Source organism: Chiloscyllium punctatum, chromosome 44, assembly GCF_047496795.1.
Source record: "Chiloscyllium punctatum isolate Juve2018m chromosome 44, sChiPun1.3, whole genome shotgun sequence".
NCBI lineage: Eukaryota > Metazoa > Chordata > Chondrichthyes > Orectolobiformes > Hemiscylliidae > Chiloscyllium > Chiloscyllium punctatum.
Window position 1 is genome coordinate 54,194,349 of NC_092782.1, and position 20,868 is coordinate 54,215,216.

General features: G+C 43.2%; 1 protein-coding gene across 24 annotated transcripts in view; it reads right to left on the reverse strand.

Moving 5' to 3' along the window:
• Positions 1–20,868, reverse strand: part of celf2 (cugbp, Elav-like family member 2) — a 985,143-nt gene that overhangs the window by 553,006 nt on the left and 411,269 nt on the right. Inside the window, exon 1 of one of the 24 annotated variants that reach the window (XM_072562961.1) lies at positions 9,158–9,230. The exons of the other annotated variants lie outside the window; for them this stretch is intronic. Coding sequence (XP_072419062.1) covers positions 9,158–9,210 — 53 coding nt within the window. The 5' untranslated portion in view covers positions 9,211–9,230. Of the gene's footprint in view, positions 1–9,157; positions 9,231–20,868 lie in introns of those variants that run through there. 24 annotated transcript variants of the gene reach the window in all.

Below are 20,868 nucleotides of genomic sequence, written 5' to 3' on the forward strand. Positions count from 1 at the left end.
CAATTGTCCTCATGCCAAGGGCCAGAACTTGAATGCTGTTGTAAGCTCCATGAGAAGGAGATATTTACTTGGAAAGAACACCCAATCCACTTAAACAGATGAGTCAAATATTGATGAAGGCAACAAACATTTAAGACATTGAAAGACAAAGCCTTGCAACCCTGCTCTCTGGTTATTATAGATCAGTGCAGCTTGGCACTCAACATGTCAAGTGATTGCGGAACAGCAAAGGGAACAGAAATGTTCAATTCTATCGCTTAACAAGCACAACACAAATGCTAATATGTCAAACTGAAACATCAAGGAGGTTACATTTAGATTTCACAAACTGTAGTTCAAGACATAGGGCTGACATAAAGAAGAGCCATGAGGTTTATTCTCACTCAGAGGGCCACATTATAGGGCATGACAATTAGGACAATGCTGTCTAAATTTGAGAGTCATAAGGATGAGTGCAGACAGATGATAAAATGCTGTGGAGGACAAAATGGTTCTTGAGCTGCTGAGTACTTGGACTTACACAAAAATATACAAAAGGTCACTGATGATAGGATATAAAGCTGTTGCAGAGTTTGGTTTGATTTACCTTTGGGATCAAGAATCTTTCCACAAATTTAAGAACAAACTGGCTAGATTCCCTGGCTTTCTCATGAAGTTCATCTTTTCCTGATCTTGTGCAATGTGCCAGGATCAGCAGAGCTCTCTTTTATTTCAATTCAGACTTCATTTGATTGCCTTTATGTGAGTGGTGATATTTTTTTTGACTTCTACTCCCAACATCTCTTTAATTGGTCATGTCTTCACAAAAAAAAAGTCTCTCCTGCAACACAAGCAGAGAAACTTGGCATCTTTGAAATCAATACTTCAAAGGAAACTATTGAGGCTTGGGATTTGTGCTAAAATATGTCAAGCCATTTTACATCAACTCTGTTTCCAACTGCCATCCTCTTCCAATGAGGAGAACCAGGCAACGTGGCTCACTGTTATGCTCTAATTTGCAGCTGGGCGCATGATTAGGAAATGTTCAAGTGTGCGTACCCTCACTTTATTGCATGTGCCCCCTTATCTACCTTTTTTTCTTTATTTTCCCTATTCTTTGTACCTAAGCTGGTGTCATGTGTGGGCGACATTGCAGACTTTGCTCCAGTTCTTTTGTAACCTGAATACAAGTGAGAGTGAACCAAATTCTAAAAAGGTGCGAGATGGACTCATTGCTGTTCTTATACCCACTAAAGTGAAAGGGTAGTAGAGATTGACTCTCAACTGGGATGTCTAGATTAGAGTAGAGTCATAGAGATATACAGCATAGAAACAGACCCTTCAGTCCAACCCGTCCATGCCGACCAGATATCCCAACCCAATCTAGTCCCACCTGCCAGCACCCGGCCCATATTCATCCAAACCCTTCCTATTCATATACCCATGCAAATGCCTCTTAAATGTTGCAATTGTACCAGCCTCTACCACATCCTCTAGCAGCTTATTTCATACACATACCACCCTCGGCGTGAAAACGTTGTCCCTTAGGTCTCTTTTATATCTTTCTTCTCTCACCCTAAACCTATGCCCTCTAGTTCTGGACTCCCCGACCCCAGGGAAAAGACTTTGTCTATTTATCCTATTCATGCCTCTCAATTTTGTAAATCTCTATAAGGTCACCCCTCAGCCTCTGATGCTCCAGGGAAAACAGCCCCAGCCTGTCCAGCTGCTCCCTGTAGCTCAGATTCTCCAACCCTGGCAACATCCTTGTAAATCTTTTCTGAACCCTTTCAAGTTTCACAACATCTTTCCGATAGGAAGGAGACCAGAATTGCACGTAATTTTCCAACAGTGGCCTAACCAATGTCCAATGTCCTGTACAGCCGCAACATGACCTCCCAACTCCTGTACTCAATACTCTGACCAATAAAGGAAAGCATACCAAACGCTGCCTTCACTATCCTATCTACCTGCGACTCCACTTTCAAGGAGCTATGAGCCCGCATTCCAAGGTCTCTTTGTTCAGCAACACTCCCTAGGACCTTACCATTAAGTGTATAAGTCCTCCTAAAATTTGCTTTCCCAAAATGCAGCACCTCACATTTATCTAAATTAAACTCCATCTGCCACATCTCAGCCCATTAGATCATCTGGCCAGTTGGAAAAGCACAGCAGGTCAGGCAGCATCTGAGAACAGGAAAATCGACGTTTCCTGATGAAGGGCTTCTGCCCAAAACATCAATTTCCCTGGTCCTCGGATGCTGCCTGACCTGTTGTGCTTTTCCAGCACCACTCTAATCTTGACTATAATCTCCAGCATCTGCAGTACCCACTTTTGACTCTCAACTGAGATGAACAATTTCCCAGGTCATTAGGAGTGAATTGGCACTTGGCATGGAACTAAAACACAATTTTCTATGCTCAATGTTTGAAGTCAAAGTTTCCAGCTCTTACGAGAGAGGGAGCACATGCAAGGGAGCCCATGCAAAGGAGAGATTGCTATACATTGCAAACTGTCTGGAGGACACCACAACGTTATGTGGCTCACCAACAACTGGAACGCAAATCAGGAATGCCAAGGTGAGCTGGAAATCATAAGCTTGAACTTGCTTGTGGTTAACACCCAATACTACAGCAGGGGTGCACAGCACCTTCAAACAGAGAAACATCATAGAATCCCTACAGTGTGAAAACAGGCCCTTCAGCCCAGCAAGTCCACACCGACCCTCTGAAGAGTAACCCACCAGATCCATTCCCTACCCTATTACTTTATATTTTTGGATCATTGGAATCTCTTCTGGGCTCAAAGTGACTTGTACAAGAAGGATGGATTGCACCTGCATTGGATGGGGACTAATATACTGGCAGGGAGATCTGCTATAGCTGCTCAGGAAGATTTAAACTATTAGAGTGGAGGGTGAGACCCAGGAAGATAGTGAGGAAAGAGATAAATCGGAGACGAGTACAGTTGAGAAAAAATCAGAGCAGGCAGGAACAGAGAACAAGGAGGACTGATAAATTAAACTGTGTTTATTTCAGTGCAAGAGGCCTAACAGGGAAGGCAGGTGAACTCAGGGCATGGTTAGGAACATGGGACTGGGATGTCATAGCAATTACAGAAACATGGCTCAGGGATGGACAGGACTGGCAGCTTAATATTCCAGGATACAAATGTTACAGGAAGGACAGAAAGAGAGGCAGGAGAGGAGGGGGAGTGGCATTTTTGATAAGGAATAGCATCACAGCTGTACTGAAAGAGGATATTCCCAGAAATACATCCAGGGAAGTTATTTGGGCAGAACTGAGAAATAAGAAAGGGATGATCACCTTATTGGAATTATATTATAAACCCACAAATAGTCAGAGGGAAATTTAGAAACAAATTTGGAAGGAGATTGCAGTTATCTGTAAGAATGATAGGGTGGTTATGGCAGGGGATTTTAACTTTCCAAACGTAGACTGGGACTGCCAGAGTGTTGAGGGTTTAGATGGAGAGGAATTTGTTAAGTGTGTACAAGAAAATTTTCTGATTCAGTATGGTGGTTGTACCTACTAGGGAAGGTGCAAGACTTGATCTACTCTTGGGAAATAAGGCAGGGCAGGTGACTGAGGTGTCAGTGGGGGAGCACTTTGGGGCCAGCGACCATAATTCTATTCGTTTTTTAATACTGATGGAACAGGATAGACCAGATCTAAAAGTTAAAGTTTCAAATTGGAGGAAGGCTAATTTTGATGGTTTTAGGCAAGAACTTTCAGAAGCTGATTGGGGGCAGAAGTTCGCAGGTAAAGGGAAGGCTGGAAAATGGGAAGCCTTCAGAAATGAGATAACGAGAGTCCAGAGACAATATATTCTTGTTAGGATGAAAGGAAAGGCTGGTAGGTATAGGGAATGCTGGATGACTAGAGAAATTGAGGGTTTTGTTAAGAAAAAGAAGGAAGCATATGTCTGGTATAGACAAGATAGATCGAATGAATCCTGAGAAAAGTATACCTTATATTTTATGAAAGTATAAAGCATACTTATGAGGGAAATCAGGAGGGCAAAAAAGGGGACATGAGATAGTTTTGGCAAATAGAGTTAAGTAGGGTCCAAAGGGTTTTTACAAATACATTAAGGAGAAAAGGGTAATGAAGGAGAGAATAGGGCCCCTCAAAGATCAGCAAGGCGGCCTTTGTGCGGAGCCGCTTGAGGTTACGTAGATATAAAATGAGTATTTTGCATCAGTGTTTACTGTGAAAAAGGACATGGGAAGATACAGAATGTAGGGAAATAGATTGTGACATCTTGAAAAATGTCTATATTACAGAGAAAGAAGTGCTGGACATCTTGAAACACATAAAAGTGGATAAATCCCCAGAACCTGATCAAGTGTACTTTGGAACTCTGTGGGAAGCTAGGGAAGTGATTGCTGGGCGTCTTGCTGAGATATTTGTATTATTGATAGTCACAGTTGAGGTGCCGGAAGACTGGAGGTTGGCTAACATGGTGCCACTGTTTAAGAAGGATGGTAAGGACAAGCCAGGGAACTATAGCCAGTGAGCCTGACATCGGTGATGGGCAAGTTGTTGGAGGGAATCCTCAGGGACAGGATTTACATGTATTTGGAAAGGCAAGGACTGATTAGGGATAGTCAATATGGCTTTGTGCGTGGGAAAACATGTCTCACAAACTTGATTAAGTTTTTTGAAGAAGCAAAGATGATTGATGAGGGCAGAGCGGTGGATGTGATCTATGTAGACTTCAGTCAGGCGTTCAACAAGGTTCCCCATGGGACACTGGTTAGCAAGGTTAGATCTCACGGAATACAGGGAGAACTAGCCATTTGGATACAGAACTGGCTCAAAGGTAGAAGACAGAGGATGGTGAAGTTTGTTTTTCAGACTGGAGACATGTGACCAGTGGAGTGCCACAAGGATCAGTGCTGGGTCCTCTCCTTTTTGTCATTTACATAAATTATTTGGATGTGAACATAAGAGGTATAGTTAGTACGTTTGCAGATGACACCAAAATTGGAGATGTAATGGACAGCGAAGAAGGTTACCTCAGATTACAATGGGATCTTGAGCAGATGGGCCAATGGGCAGATGGAGTTTAATTTAGATAAATGTGAGGTGCTGCATTTTGGGAAAGCAAATCTTAGCAGGACTTATACACTTAATGGTAAGGTCCAATGGAGTGTTGCTGAACAAAGAGACCTTGGAGTGCAGGTTCATAGCTCCTTGAAAGTGGAGTTGCAGGTAGATAGGATAGTGAAGGCGGCATTTGGTATGCTTTCCTTTATTGGTCAGAGCATTGAGTACAGGAGTTGGGAGGTCATGTTGCGGCTGTACAAGACATTGATAAGGTCTCTTTTTGAATACTGCGGGCAATTCCGGTCTCCTTCCTATCGGAAGGATGTTGTGAAACGTGAAAGGATTCAGGGGGAGGTTGAATAGGTTGGGGCTGTTTTTCCTGGAGCGTCAGAGGCTGAGGGATGACCTTATAGAAGTTTATAAAATCATGATGGAGTCTCTTCCCTGGGGTGGGGGAGTCCAGAACTAGAGGGCATAGGTTTAGGGCGAGAGGGAAAGATATAAAAGACACCTAAGGGGCCACGTTTTCACGCAGAGGGTGGTGCGTGTATAGAATGAGTTGCCAGAGGAAGTGGTGGAGGTTGATACGATGGCAACATTTAAAAAGGTATCAGGATGGGTTTATGAATAGGAAGATTTCAGAGGGATATGGGTCAGGTGCTGGCAGGTGGGGTTGGGATATCTGATTGGCATGAACGAATTGGACTGAAGGATCTGTTTCTGTGCTGTACATCTCTATGACTATTTACCACTGACTAATGCACCAACCTATACTCCCCAGAACACAATGCGCAATTTAGCATGGCCAATCCACCTAACCTGGGCATCTTTGGACTGTGGGAGGAAACCCACACAGGCACAGGGAGAATGTGCAAACTCCACACAGACAGTTGTCTGAGGCTTGACTCGAATCCAGGTCCCTGGTGCTGTGAGGCAGCTGTGCTAACCATTGAGTCACCGTGCCGCCCTATTAAGAAGTCCAAAACTAGCAAAGATCATTACTATCCAGATGTTTGGTCCCTGTTAAGCCAAATGAACAAAGTCCACAGAATGAGTCCAGTTGCCACAACCTTCATATGTGTGCAATAATTCTTCACAGGTATACTTTCCATTTGAGTTGAACATTAACGTCATATTTAAAATAAAATTTCATTCAACAAATGGCATTCCACACAAAATGGTGCGTAGATAACCACCCAAGCACTAATGAACACATTCAAAAGAAACTGCATATTAATTAAAACACCACACAAAAAGAAAAGGAAAACGTACAACAGGAACATTACACAAAAAAAGTGTCTAATCTGGGACTGAAAAATCCCTTGGGTTTTAACTCAGTTCCTGGGTTCATTCAGTAGAGACATGAATATTTTATTTTGGCTGCCAACATGCTGATTATGTTTGTCTGATGCTGCAGCCTGATACACAGTAAGCTGATTCCATATTGTGGACCTCTTCCCCCCACCTAGCCAGCTGCGTGCTCGAGTGAAACAAATTGATTGTGAAGTTAGACATTTTTTTTCCTCCACTTCTCATTTCGTGAGCGTTGACAGTTGCAAGCAGGAAAGGATGAATATGTTAACATTTCCATTGTCACACTTGGTTTTGTCCCAAAAATTGAACGTGAGGCATGGTGCCAACAACTTTCACCCGCTTATTGCGAACAGATGGGCTTTTGGAGAGAGCAGCTTGCAGTTTGAGGGCAGGTGGTGTTGCACTGAATTCCAAATGGTTAAGTCACTTCGTCTGTGCGTGGTTCACTCTTACCCAAGAATCTCAAAAACATTAGGTTTGGGGGATGAGAGTTCACCACCCCCAGATTGAAAATTAAAAACAAACCTTTCCAAACTGAGGACAAACCAACAACACCTTATATCCACTGAAGCAAGTTTTGGAGTTATAATGGGCACCACCATTTGGGTTCCTCCATGAGTGTACCAGCTGTACATGTGCTCAGTAGAGTGGCTCTATTAGTCATGGCAATCAGAAGAAAAGATCCAACGAATGGACAATATAAAAGCTCAGGAAGGGCAGCAGGTTCAGACAATAGAAGAGTCTGCAAATGGATCGGTGTGATGTTTTTGTGACAAACTCAGCACGCAGGCAGGATACATGGGTCAGGAGATGGGATATGTTGGGCAGAGTTCACAATCATATCAAATGATCCGGGTTAGTGGAAAAATCCAAACCCTGTGAAGCAAGAGGATGAGCCTCAGTCTAACATTTTCCCCAATAGTTATACAAATGGGCTGGGGAAGCTCGGATAGACATCAAAAACATGGATCGCTGGCTGTGTCTGTGGAGAGAATTTAGAATTAGCGTGTCAGGCCCAGTGACCATTCCTCAGGACTGGATGTTCTGAAACATGAACTCCGCTTTCTCTCCATAGATGCTGCTAGACCTGCTGAGCTTTTCCAGCAACTTCAGTTTTTGCTTCTGATTTATAACATCTGCATTTCTTTCGGTTTTTAAATCGAGGGTAGACACCCATTGCTGTTTATGCCAAAATAATTCCAGGATCCATTTTGGTAAGACAAACCAGGGCAGGACTTCCATAGCTAATGAGAGGGTCCTGGTGAGTGTTGTTGGACAGAGAGACATAGGGGTTCAGGTACACAGTTCCTTAAAATTGACATCACAGATAGACAGGATGGTGAAGTAGGCATTTGGCATGCTTGCCTTCATTGCCCAGTTTATAGAGTATAGAAGTCACGCCAAGTGGTCTTACCAACTGTATTGGTAAGACCACTTGGAGTACTGTGTACAGTTCTGCTTGCCCTGCTACAGGAAACATGTTATTAAACTGGAAAGGGTACAGAAAAGATTTACAAGGATGTTACTAGGACTGAATGGTTTGAGTTGTAAGGAGAGGAAGGGGGATTGTTCCCTAGAGCAAAGGAGGTTGAGAGATGACCCTATAGGAGTGTATAAAATCATAAACTTCCTAAGTGTATAGAATCATAAGTTGGGCACAGATAAAGTGAATAGCCAAGGTCTTTTCTCCAGGGCAGGGGAGTGCCTAGGTTTAAAGGTGAGAGGGAAGATTAAAGAGGGACCTGAGGGTCAACTTTTTTTTTTACACAGAAGTAGCGCGAGAATAAGCTGCCAGAGGAAGTGGTGGAGACTCATACCGTTAAAACAGTTAAAAAGACATCTGGATGGGTACATGGACAGGAAGGGTTTAGAGGGATGTGGGTCAAATGCTGGCAAATGGTTGCAAGATCAGGTTGGGAGACCTGGTCAGCACAGATGGGTTGGACCGAAGGGCCTGTTTCCCTGCTCTACGAGTCTATGCTCCAGCATTACTTTCTGCAGGAATTGGCATACCATGTGGTTTTGGCGAGGTTGAGACAGAACAGATCACAACATGAATGTATTGGCCCTGAAGATAATTCAGGATAGGCTGTTACTTGTACAGGACATCACACAATAGGAGCAGCACCCGCTGTCAATGTTCTCCCTCTTGACTCTCAATCCTTTCACTCCTTGGTGACTCTAAGGAAAGTTTCCTCCATTTCCTACACACAGCAGCACGGAACTTTTGAAGCTTCTGGGCTCCTTTCTTTCAGCAAATAAAGTGAGCACCCAATGAACAGAAGGGCTCAGAGGCTGTTAAATCTCCAGCAGACTTCAGCAGTATGAAGTCCACTAAAGTTCACTGCACTTCCTTGGAACTCTGCGTCTTTGTTTCATGAGTAGCCACTTACCTGTGGGACCATTTACCCTGATACAAAGGGTACGGGAAATCCGACAGAGACACACCGCTGTTTCAGTGGCAGCGGCACTTAGGATATCAAAGAGGAAAGAAGCTGAGATCATAAAGGGAGGACATGAAAGGATTTACCTTTTAAAGTACAGATTTCAACCTAAATGGCTTCAGCGAGGATTATTCAGGCAGAGTGACTGAATTCTCACAACAGTCAACATGCTGTTGCCTCTTTGTAACTTACCATGTGTACCTTCATATCAGTCAGTTCCCCAACTGCATCAAGAAGCGTATTAAGTATTATTTGATAAGATCAAAAGCCAACAATAAGAATTCTTACTGAGTATTACTCTAATACCTTGTCAGCCAGTAACTGGAAAACAAGAATACAACCCTCACCTTGCTAAATGGTTTGGAAGATCTCTTCGATTCGCTGGCACACATATAGGCATGGGCCCACACCAACATCAGCTTTGGGCAGTTTACAAGGATTTAAATGTTGCTGTAAAGACAGATGTGTTGTTTTCATCTCACACTCATCAGGACAAATGCAAGAATGTCAACTTTAAAACCATTGCAATAATTGAAACTACAAGGGAGATTATTGCTAAATGAGTGGCTCATAACATAGCTCTTGGGCTTAATGTACACTTGGTAGAAGTGACATATGCAGAGACTTGTTCTCTAAACACAAGGACTATCCTTTCTCCCCCAACACACCAATATCCCCTAGCCCCCCACGCAGCCCCTCCCCCCAATTACTGCATAAATGCTGCGCCCTCCACATTTCAGCTTCAGCTCTGACAAAGAGTCATCTAGACTGGAAACGTCTCCAACATTTCTTGTTTTTCAGTAAAGATTCTAGCACTTGCAGTAACCTGCTCCTAAGATGAAGCCTGGAGCTTCTTTATTGACTTATCCAGGAACATGGAGGGCCCATAGTTCCATGTTGTCTTCCTTCACAGCAATGCTTTGGAAATAATCAACCGGAGATGGCCTGATACTGAGTTCTCATTCCTTTCACTTTGAGCGTGGAACAGTTTACATAGAGTCATAGAGTCTTTAAGCATGGAAACAGACACTCGGTCCAACCAATCCATGCTGACTATAATCCCTAACTAATCTGGTCCCACCTGCCTGTGCTTAGCCCATGTCCCTCCAAACATTCATTATTCATGTACTTATCTAAACATCTTTTAAACGTTGTGACTGTACCACTGCTTCCACCACTGATTCTGGAAGTTCATTTGATATATGAACCACCTTCTGTGTAAAAGAAAATTGCCCCTATGTCTTTTTTTAAATCTTTCCCTGCTGACCTTAAAAATATGCCCCGAGTCTTGAAATCCCCCACTCCAGGGAAAAGACACCTGCCCTTCACCTTATCACCCTCACGTAGGATGAGTATGGAGGGGACCTAGTGATATTATCACTGTGTTATTAATGCAGGAACCCAAGTAGTGTTCTGGGGGCACTGGTTCAAATCCCACCATGACAGATCGTGGATTTTAAATTGAATAAAAATTTGGAATTAGAAGTCTAATAATAAGGACTACCAAACCATTGTTAATAGTCAGAAAAGCCCATCTGATTCATTAGATGTTCTTTAGGTGAGGAAGCTGCTGTCCATCCCGGTCTGGTTTGGCCTACATGGAACTCCAAACCCAATGTAGTTGACTTGTAACTGCCCCCTGGGCAATTTGGGATGGGCAATTAATGCTGGCCTGGTCAGCAGTCTGCAACCAGTGAATGAGCACTGTTGCCTCACAGCACCAGGGAGCCAGGTTCAATTCCTGTCTCGAGTGACTGTCTGTGTGGAGTTTGCACATTCTCCCTGTGTCTGGGTGAGTTTCCTCCGGGTGCTCTGGTTTCCTCCCACAGTCCAAAGATGTGCAGGTCAGGCGGATTGGCAAAGCTAAATTGCCCATAGTGTTAGATGCGTTAGTCAGAGGGAAATGGGTCTGGGTGGGTTACTCTTCGGAGGTTCGGTGTGGATCTGTTGGGCCAAAGGGCCTGTTCCCATACTGTAGGGAATCTAATTAAAAAACAGAAATTGCTAGAAAAGCTTAGCGGGTCTAGCAGCATCTCTACACTGAAATCAGAGTTAATATACAGCTCTAGTGACCCGTTCTCAGAACTGTTTCTCTGTTCAAATAAAACTTGGACTATAAACCTGGTGTCGTGTGATTTTTAACTTAAAACAATCTACACATTCCACATGTTAGTCCAGCACAGTGGGAATTCTAGTCAAACTAATGGGGAAGTTTCCAACACTGGTTCAGTGTATCTGAAAAAAACAGAATGTAGTTTCCACTCAATGACCTCCAGCACTTTCTCACTGCCATTTTTTGCAATCCTGCCACTGTCTCCAAGTTGATTTCATCTGAAATCAAGTGCGTGATGAACAGAAATTTCCCTCGGCTAAGTATTGGAAAAACTGAAGCCAATACAAGGGCTAATCCACTCCCTCATCATCCAAACCAGCCCTCCTTTTGGCAGCTGCCTGAGGCTGGAACAGACAGGAGGGTGTGGTCAATCAGCTCACTGCCATTTCAGTTTTAGGCTTTCCCTCTGACTGATAACATCCTTCCATAAGATGCACTTTTCCCTCCATCAGCAAAGACTTAACAAATAGAGCACTTTCTTCTGGAAAGATCAGATTTGGGGGAGACCGGACTGACAACCTTTTAGGATAGTGAAGGAGTTTTAAATCAGATAAACAAAGAGATGCTTTCACTTCTAATGGGGCCTGATATCAGCAATTATAAACACAAGAAAGTCACAAAAAAAATTCAACTAATAATTAAAGAGAAATTTCTACACCCACAGTGTGGTGAGAATGTGGGACTCACTGCTGCACAAAGTGGTTGAGGTTAATAGGTTTGATGCATGAAAAAAAAACACTCCAGCAGAGAGAAAAGAATTAAAGGATATGTTGGCAAGGCAATATGAAGAGTAGGAGGCAAAGCTCAGTCAAATAAAAATGGTCAGTCAGTGTTGCAGATTCATGCACAGGTCATTCTACTATAACGTGCATTTCGTTCATTTGAAATTGCTGTAACATGATCAACAAATTGGCGACACTGTTTCTAAAGTGTGAACTTTTAAAACATATTGACTGTAACATGAATACGTCGCCAACAGTCGACGTCAGTCAAATCTCAGATAGAGACAAAATAGACTATAGGCAGGAGGTGGAAGACCTGGAAAAATGGTGCACTGAGAACAACCTAGCTCTCAATGCCGGCAAAACCAAGGAACTTTCGACGGGATGTTACTCATGGCCCCCCTACACATTAACAGCACAAAGGTAGAACAAGCGGAGAGTGTCAAGCTCCTGGGACTGGTCATCCACATCAAGCTTTCTTGGATTCTTCATGTGGTGGATTGGTTACAAAGGCCCAACAATGTCTCTTCTTCCTCAGGCAGCTGAGGAAATTTGGCATGATGGCGAATACCCTTGCCAAATTTTATAGGTGCGCCATTGAGAGCATTCTGTTTGGATGTATCACTACCTGGAATGGCAACTGTACCATTCAAGATCGGAGACAGTTACAGAGAGTGGTGAACTCGGCCCGGACAATCACAAAGACCAACCTCCCATCTATAGAATCCATCTACCAGGCCCACTGTCAAGGAAAAGCCACCTGCATTCTCAGAGATCCATCCCACCCTGGCAATTTTATTCTACAACCCCTACCACTGGAGAGAAGGTACAGAAGCCTGAACACACGCACCAGTCGGTTTTGAAAAACACAGTTTGTATCCTACTGTTGTTAAAGTACAGGCGGCACGGTGGCACAGTGGTTAGCACTGCTGCCTCACAGCGCCAGAGACCCAGGTTCAATTCCTGCCTCAGGCGACTGACTGTGTGGAGTTTGCACGTTCTCCCCGTGTCTGCGTGGGTTTCCTCCGGGTGCTCCGGTTTCCTCCCACAGTCCAAAGATGTGCAGGTCAGGTGAATTGGCCATGCTAAATCGCCCGTAGTGTTAGGTAAGGGGTAGATGTAGGGGTATAGGTGGGTTGCGCTTCGGCGGGGCGGTGCGGACTTGTTGGGCCGAAGGGCCTGTTTCCACACTGTAAGTAATCTAATCTACTGAATGGACTCACAAACTCTTAACATTCACCTGTACCTGTGTTTTTGTTTTACCACTGTTTACCTATTATTTACTTATCTATGCTACTTAACTCTGATCTGCCTGTATTGCTCACAAGACAAAGCTTCTCACTATGCCTCGGTACACGTGACAATAAATTCTATTCAACACTTTAAGCGTTGTTTCTAAAGCGCAATTCTTCTAAACTGTGGGCTTGCACAAGAACGCAACCATTGCATTATAGAAGAAATTATTTTGTTTGAAAATGAATGATTTCAAGATGACAAATTTTCTGGTGGGGTCTCTCATCCTAGGGTTGAGCATTTTTTTTTCCTGAGGATCATAAAAGTCTTTGAAATTCTCCGTCAGATACTTCGAATATTTTTAAAGACATAGGCAGAGATTCTTCACAAGGAAGGGGGTAAAAAGCAAGTCGGGGGAGGTGCGAATGTGGAGCAATCAGAGCAACCCTGATTTTAATGAACAGTGGAGAGCTTCAAAGGGAGAATGGCCTACATCTGAACCAGCATATCTTAGTCAAATGGGAGGTTCTGGCCATTACATCAATTGTCAATGCAAGTAAACTAGACGAGAGCAATCTGCCGCTATAGTAAGTGAAACCACAGCTAAATTCAATGCATCAGAACTGACGGTGTGATTTTTTTTTGCCAGCATTATACACCATTTACTGACTATAGCCTTTGGGTTGACACAAACAGGTTTGACAATCCATGCAAGAATTATTTAATAACGTTAGCAGTTACTTGCATTGTGTACTTTTCAAACAGAAGAAAAAAATCAGTAAAATGCCTGATGATACTTCACTATGGAAACAAACCTCATTGCAGTATCAGCAACTGATTCCCTCGCTCCCCCACCCCCCGCCACAATTGACAGTGTGGCAAATGACCACCTGTGAGAATAATCCATGCACAGCTTGATCGACAAAAGATGCTGCACAGTAATTTTTCAGGAGGGAGAAAACCAAAAAAAACACAATTAAAGCTTTGAAGATCTCTTCAGTGTCAATAAAAAGAGTTTACCTTGTGCCACTTACAGTTGTGAAACATCCCATTTACAATGGTAAGTGCAGGTTGCAAATGTCCACAATTCTACTCCCACTTGTTAAAGCACAACTACTCACATCTTTAAAAATTAAAGATTTTTTTTGGAAATTGCAGTGTGCAGTTCTTTCAAAAGCATTGACGATAGTTGTATCAAATTCCGTAGTCTGGTAATGTGTGGGATGGAGCTAAGTGCAATGGTTATACAGATATGCCAAACTTCAAACATTTAATCTCAATTCACAAACAAACTTAAGCCTGTGATAAACAAGCTCTAAAAACTCAATTTTTCAGACAGATTTCTAAATGATATTTCTCACGGGCTCCCTGCTCTTCACCTAATAGAACATGGGATCTGACAACTCAGTCATGTGACATCTTGAAGAGGTGGCTGATTACCCCTTTAATCTGCTAACCTCCCCCACCCCCCCAAAGACCCCAAAAGTTCCCTTTCTCTTGTGTGGCTGCTATGCTGAGCATCAGTAGCTAAGCCATGACGTTGTGAGGATTGAGGGTAGGAGGAGACGGCCTATTCATGGATCTGCTTCTGGGCCAGGCCAAGATGGCTCTCAACAGGACATGAAGGGGCTTGTTTTTCAGCGTTATGTCAGTGCTTGGGTACTCACCAACACGATAGCCGAAGCTGAGATGCATCATCAGTCCGGAAACCATTACCTTAATTTACGTTTACGCTTATTAGGTAAGATTATATTAAGCTGTTTATTGGTGTTTTTTTCATTCAATACTGCCCCGATCACAGCTGCCCAAGGGATGGTTTGATGGGGGCAGTACTGAAAAAGCCACGCTTTCAGTTTAAGAGTAGAATCAGAGAATCCCTACAGTATGGAAGCAGGTCATTTGGCCCATCGAGTCCATCCTAACCCTCCAAACAGCATCCCATCCAGACCCACCCTCTACCTGAACCACACACTTCCCATGACCAATCCACCCAGCTGGCACATCCCTGGACACAAGGGACAATTAAGCATAGCCAATCCACCCTACACAGACAGATAGTTGAGGGTGGAATCGAACCTGGGTCCCTGGTGCTGTAAGTCAGCAGTGCTAACCACTGAGCCATCATGCCATCCTTACAGTGAGCTTTTATTTTCAGTTTAAAACAAAAAGTAGCCATGACTGTGGACTGGATCAGCTCAAGCTTCAAAACCAACATGCAAATTAATCCTGCCTCACCTGAAGCAACTGATGGAAAAGTGGCCTCAAAAGCAGCAAAATGTCAAAGGTCAATGATTACTGCCTACTCTGCTGCGTTAACGGTATTTTCTTCAACAAAGACACTGAAAAGGCAAAATGCATTTTTTGTTTCTTCTGTTTACCTCACATTATTTTAACGATTCTCTAGGGTGGGATCAGACACAGTGGCAGCCATTAACAGTCTCGTTTTACATCCATGTGCTACTCAAAATATCCTCACATGCCAATTACAATTGTTTTCTTTCCGATAGATGTTAGTGTTTTGTAATATTTCCCAAAATGAACTATTTTGAAAGCAAGTGTCTTTTATAACTCTCAGATACACCACTGGCCTCCACACAATTGCTATCCCGCACTGTGGGACTGGCTGGTAATGGGCCTTTGAAGCAAGATGGCCAATTGATTAAAAACACCCTAATCCTGTTGCCAATTCTCAGGACAACTGCAGATTGGTAATAAATGAGGCCTCTGCTCCTACCCATTCAAACATATCCAGAAATAGTGTCGAGAGTGTAGTGCTGGAAAAGCACAGCAGGTCAGGCAGCATCCGAGGAGCAGGAGAATCGATGTTTCAGGCATAAGCCCTTCATCAGGAATGAAGCTTGTGGGTCAGGGCTGAGAGGTAAATGGGAGCGGGGGGTGGGGTTGGCGGAAGGTAGCTAAGAAAACAATATTGGATGAAGGTGAGGGGGAAGATGATAGATCACAGGGGGAAGTGAGGGACAGGTCAAATACTCTACATTTGGAGTACTGTGCGCAGTTTTGGGCCCCATATCTCAGGAAGGATGAACTGGCCCTGGACCATATTCAGAAGAGGTTCACATGAAGGGTCTTAGGAATGAAAAGCTTAACATATGAGGAACACTTGAGAACTCTGGATCTATACTGGATGGCGTTTAGAAGGATGAAGGGAGATCTAGTTGAAATTTACAGAATAGTGAATGTTGGGAAGGTGTTCATTGGTAGGAGAGACTAGGACCCTAGGCCACAGCCTTTATTCTAAAACAGAGATAAGGAGAAACTTCTTCAGCCAGTGAGAGTGGTAATTATATGGAATTCACTGCCACAGAAGGTTGTGGAGGCCAGGTCATTAGAGATAGATAGGTTCTTGATTGTCAAGGGGATCAAGTGGGAGAATGGGGTTGAGAAACCTATCTGCCATGATTGTATGGCAGAGCAGATTCGATAGGCTGAATGGCCTAATTTCTGCTCCTGTGTCTTATGGTGTTAAATAGGTATTTGGTTCAAACATTTGTTTTCAATTATACAAAGGCACATAAACCAGTCCAGAAACTCAGTTTCAGAGGGTGAGCTACACTGAGGGCTAAGTGTGGCAGACAGCAGTAACCAGTGGTCCTGTCCCAGTCACAGAATGATACAGTACAGGAAGCAGCCATTCGGTCCATCATGGGCCAGCAATGGCCCAAATCTCCATTATGCACGAGTCTAAGCAGCGAGCATTGCTAGTGCAAAGCAAACAGGCCATTTTTAAAGAAAAAGAGCTGTACTGCCAGGGGTTAAGTGTGATGTACAGCAAGTACTTACCTCAGTTAATTGCCAGCTAATTTGTTGTGTTTTTAAAAATCAATTAGTTGGTCCAATAATCTCTAGTTACAGGAAGCCTTTGGGAGTCTGCGGAGTGACGTGGGGCAAGATGAACTTTTGTAAATCACAGCTGCTCTAACATTCCTCCCAGTACCTGCCGAGCTGTGTTTTGCTGCAAAATCCCCAAGAGACTCTCTCTCCACAAAGCCCTGTGTCCCTCCAGTATCTGCTCCTCTCAAACATAATTGCAATTTATATAACTCATTGATTTTTAACTAATCATTATCTGGCAGAGGGAACTTAGATTGCTGCCCATACTACATGGCCAATCTCACCTGAACTCTAACCTCCAGGCACACTACCTTGTTTTTAAAGGCAAGCATGAAGCTGTGCAATTCTAAACGAAAAGCTCAATACTTTTGTTTTTAAAATCCACAAGTGCAGTTTGAAACTGCTAGGAATATCTTGGCCAACACAGAATGGTTCGGTCAGCTGTTCTCAAAATTGCTCTCCCGCTGAAATAACAGGTGTCTTCACCTTCTCCATCGGAAAACCAAAGTAAGGACTTTAAACATGAAAACTCAAGAATCTGAAAGGCCCATTTCGGAAAATCAGTTTGTCCTGCCAGCCAATGTCCTGCCAGCGATTGTGACCAGTATGACTCCATGCCTTGAAGAGATTTGCTCATGACATGTTTATTGACCATAGTATGTATATTAGGAGTAAGTGAGGACTGCAGATGCTAGAGATCAGAGTTGAGAGTGTGGTGCAGGAAAAGCACAGCAGGTCAGGCAGCCTCTGAGGAGCAGGAGAATTGACGTTTCGGGCATAAGCCCTTCATCACCATTCTGGATATTGCGTGAGATAAATATCAGCAATATTACGTCAGTATAACAACGTTCATCAGAGACAGTAGCATGCAATAAAGTTTGGCACCTCCTGCATTTTAAAACTGCACTAAAGCTGATGTTATGCATCGTCGGTCAGACTTAGACCAATCATGTGCAGGAATCTCAGCTTCTTTTACAAAGATAAATGTAATACATGATACATATCGGAGATCAAGCCTCAGGCATTCCTTTCCTGTGGCTGAGGATCAGGCTGGGCAAACTGGCACTAAATATTTACTCACACTGGTGTGGATGGAGTGCTCATTTCTTTTTGTTAGGATAACACCATCATGTGCATATCGTTAGCCCCGTAAGTACAAGGCAAGGATTCTGCACTCAGCTTAAAGTTCAGAAGTTATCTACATTTCCCCAAGAGCAATGATTCCTGTTCTGTTTTATCCCAGGCCAAAAAAAGCAGAACAGACAGCATTTTGTTTCATGTGACTATATCTAAGCCAGCGAATCTTATCAACTTACGATGCCCTTGTCCAAGGATAAACAGGTTCACATTAAAAAAGTATAGCATTACATCTTGTTGAACTGCTTTACTCATTTATTCTGTAGTTGGCAGTGGGCTCTGCCTCTCTAGCCATGGCTATAAATTTAGTCTGTTTTTCGACAAATGTCACAATTAATGATCCTGCCATTTGCTGTCACCATATATCAAATAAGGAACAATTTTTGAGCACTTAAGCTGTTCAGGGAGTATTAGTAAAACATTTTGTCCTACAGATAGGATGCTTTTGTTTTGTAATTCAGCAGCATGTAATGAACCCTCTGCTCATTGACCTATCTGAAGAGAGCAAACGGTCAAGGACTGGATCATAATAATTCAGCTGCTTCCTTGGTTCATGCCAGACCCATAATAAATTCACCCAGTAATACTTGCAGACGACGTGAACATGCAGATTTCCAGGGCCCATTTTTAATAGCACAGAACACATCTGTTACACAAAAGCTGTAAAAATTCTAAACCTACTTTCTCACCAAGTGTGGTGAGTGTTTCAGCTGCTGGCATTCGACTTGCCATCAGCAGGAGCAACAGCAAAGCACATAAACCTGCAGCAAACCCCCTCAGACTAGTGCTGAACCCAGCACAGCCATTGTAAAAGGACAGTAACAGAACAACATATTGCAGGATTTTAAACACCATTAGACTCTGGGAGCTCCCTTATTTAATCTTACGGATTAAAACGCCGAAAGAAATGTGATTAATTCAAAACCTCCCTTTTGTTAGCCTGCCTCTCAAATGCTGAAAATTGTGCTTTTTAAATTGCCATAAAGGTTTTGTGTTAATGTGGAACTGGCTGAGAGGAGGCAAGACTTAGAATCAATGGAGACCCATTCATTATGTTTTAACAGTCCTTTCAAGCTGGTGCAAGCTTACAATAAGGTCCTCCAGTTCTGATGGGAGATCTATATTGTTCATGGTTAAAACTCTACGAAGCAACTTTAGCATGGCAACACAAAATGAGCAATAATTGCCACATACAGTCAGGGTCTGTTACCCAGCTTGACACACGCCTTTTTGACCTCTTCAACAAGGGCTGCACTGGCTGGGGAGGGATCTACTGGTTTGTGATTTGGAGCTGAAACTACAACATGGAACAAAAAGCATGGAAGTGCTGAGAAGCAGTTCCTATGTCTGCTTCTCAATTAAGGTTAGCTACACTGAAATAAGATTAAACAGGCTTGTTAATCGCTTTCCTTAAAAAAATGAATTTTGCCCAAGTAACTATTTTCCAGACAAAAAGTAACAAATAAAGTTTATAGAAAAGTATTGAGAGACAATATGCTCACATCTTAAATCACGTTATACAATCTGAACTATTTCAGCTGCAACATTACTATGTTTGCATAAATAATATCTTTCCGTTGGTGCTTTATTCTAAGCAGGTCAGCATCTCCATTCTAAAAGCACAGCGTCATTCTCATATGCTTTTGATTTTGGCAAGAAAACCCAAGATTCAAATAGCCTATTTTACTCCTGTTCATAGATTTCATTTGCTGGTACAAATGGTTGCAGACATTAACTCAATTTTTAAAAGAAACTCCCCTTTGTATAGCATCAGTGGAATGACATCTCAAAATGCAGCATGTACTGGGGTAGATAGCTCTTGGCTGAAAAGAAGAGAGTCAAAGGGTTACGGAGGGGAGAGGGATGGGGAGACAATCATCTCAGCAAATGGTGCAGCAAGCCCAAAGCAGTGAATGGCCGAATCTAATCACGGTCCAGAGTGTGGTACTGGAAAGGCACAGCCAATCAGGCTGCATCAAAGAAGCAGGAGAATCAATGTTTCAGGCAAGAGCCCTTCATCAGGAATGGGGCTTTTCTAATGAAAGGCTTATGCCTGAAACATCGATTCTCCTGCTCCTTGGATGCTGTGTTTTGCCAGCACCACACTCTCGAATCTGATTTGCAGTCCTCACTTTCTCCTATTTTTATCACATACAAGTAGCACTTTTGTGGACTGTGAGCATTTGGTACCCTTCCCTTTTGCTGTCCATGAATACCATGGTGGTCCACCCTATTGTACCACCATAGCATTATGTTATGTACCTTTTGTAACACATACTATCAGGAAAAGAGCATTTCAGGATTCTGAACTAGCAACTAGGGAATGGTGAGGTAGCTCCAATGGTGTGTGGCTTGAAGAGGAACCTTCAGGTGATGGCATACATTGAGGGTTTGGAAGGTGCAGCTGAGGTAGATTTGACAAGTCGCTTCACTGTATGCATCCTGGTGCCTCCTACTGTCCCAATCACTCACTCTGCCAAAAGTGCAATGTTTACAAAAAAGGTGCTAGCTGGATTGCCAAGAATGGCACTGTGCTACAGGCCTTGCAGGGGCTGCAGTCCCTGACAAAAGGATAGCGGAAGCTGGAGATCGGAAACAAACAAACAGAAGAAAACTGTTGGGGAAATTCAACAGGTCTGGCAGGACCTTTCTCTCTCCAAGGGCGTTGCTAAGCCTCTCCAGCAATTGTTGGTCTCTGTTGCTAACACACATGTCAAGGCAACCACTAAAGTTTTACAGAGAACACGTGGGGTGTTTCCCCAGGCCAATATTTTTGGCAAGGTTGGGGTGATGGAAGAGCATGCCTCAAAGCTTTAAAGAGATACCTCTTGCCTCAGGATTAAATTTTAACCTGCATTTACTGCTTGTGATGAAGGGCTATTGTGACTCCAGATCCACAGTAACATGGTTGACTCTAAACTGATGTTTGGGCAATAAGTATTGGTCTGCCCAGAGATGCCCACATCCCATGAGTACATATTGTAAAAATGCTGATGTTGGG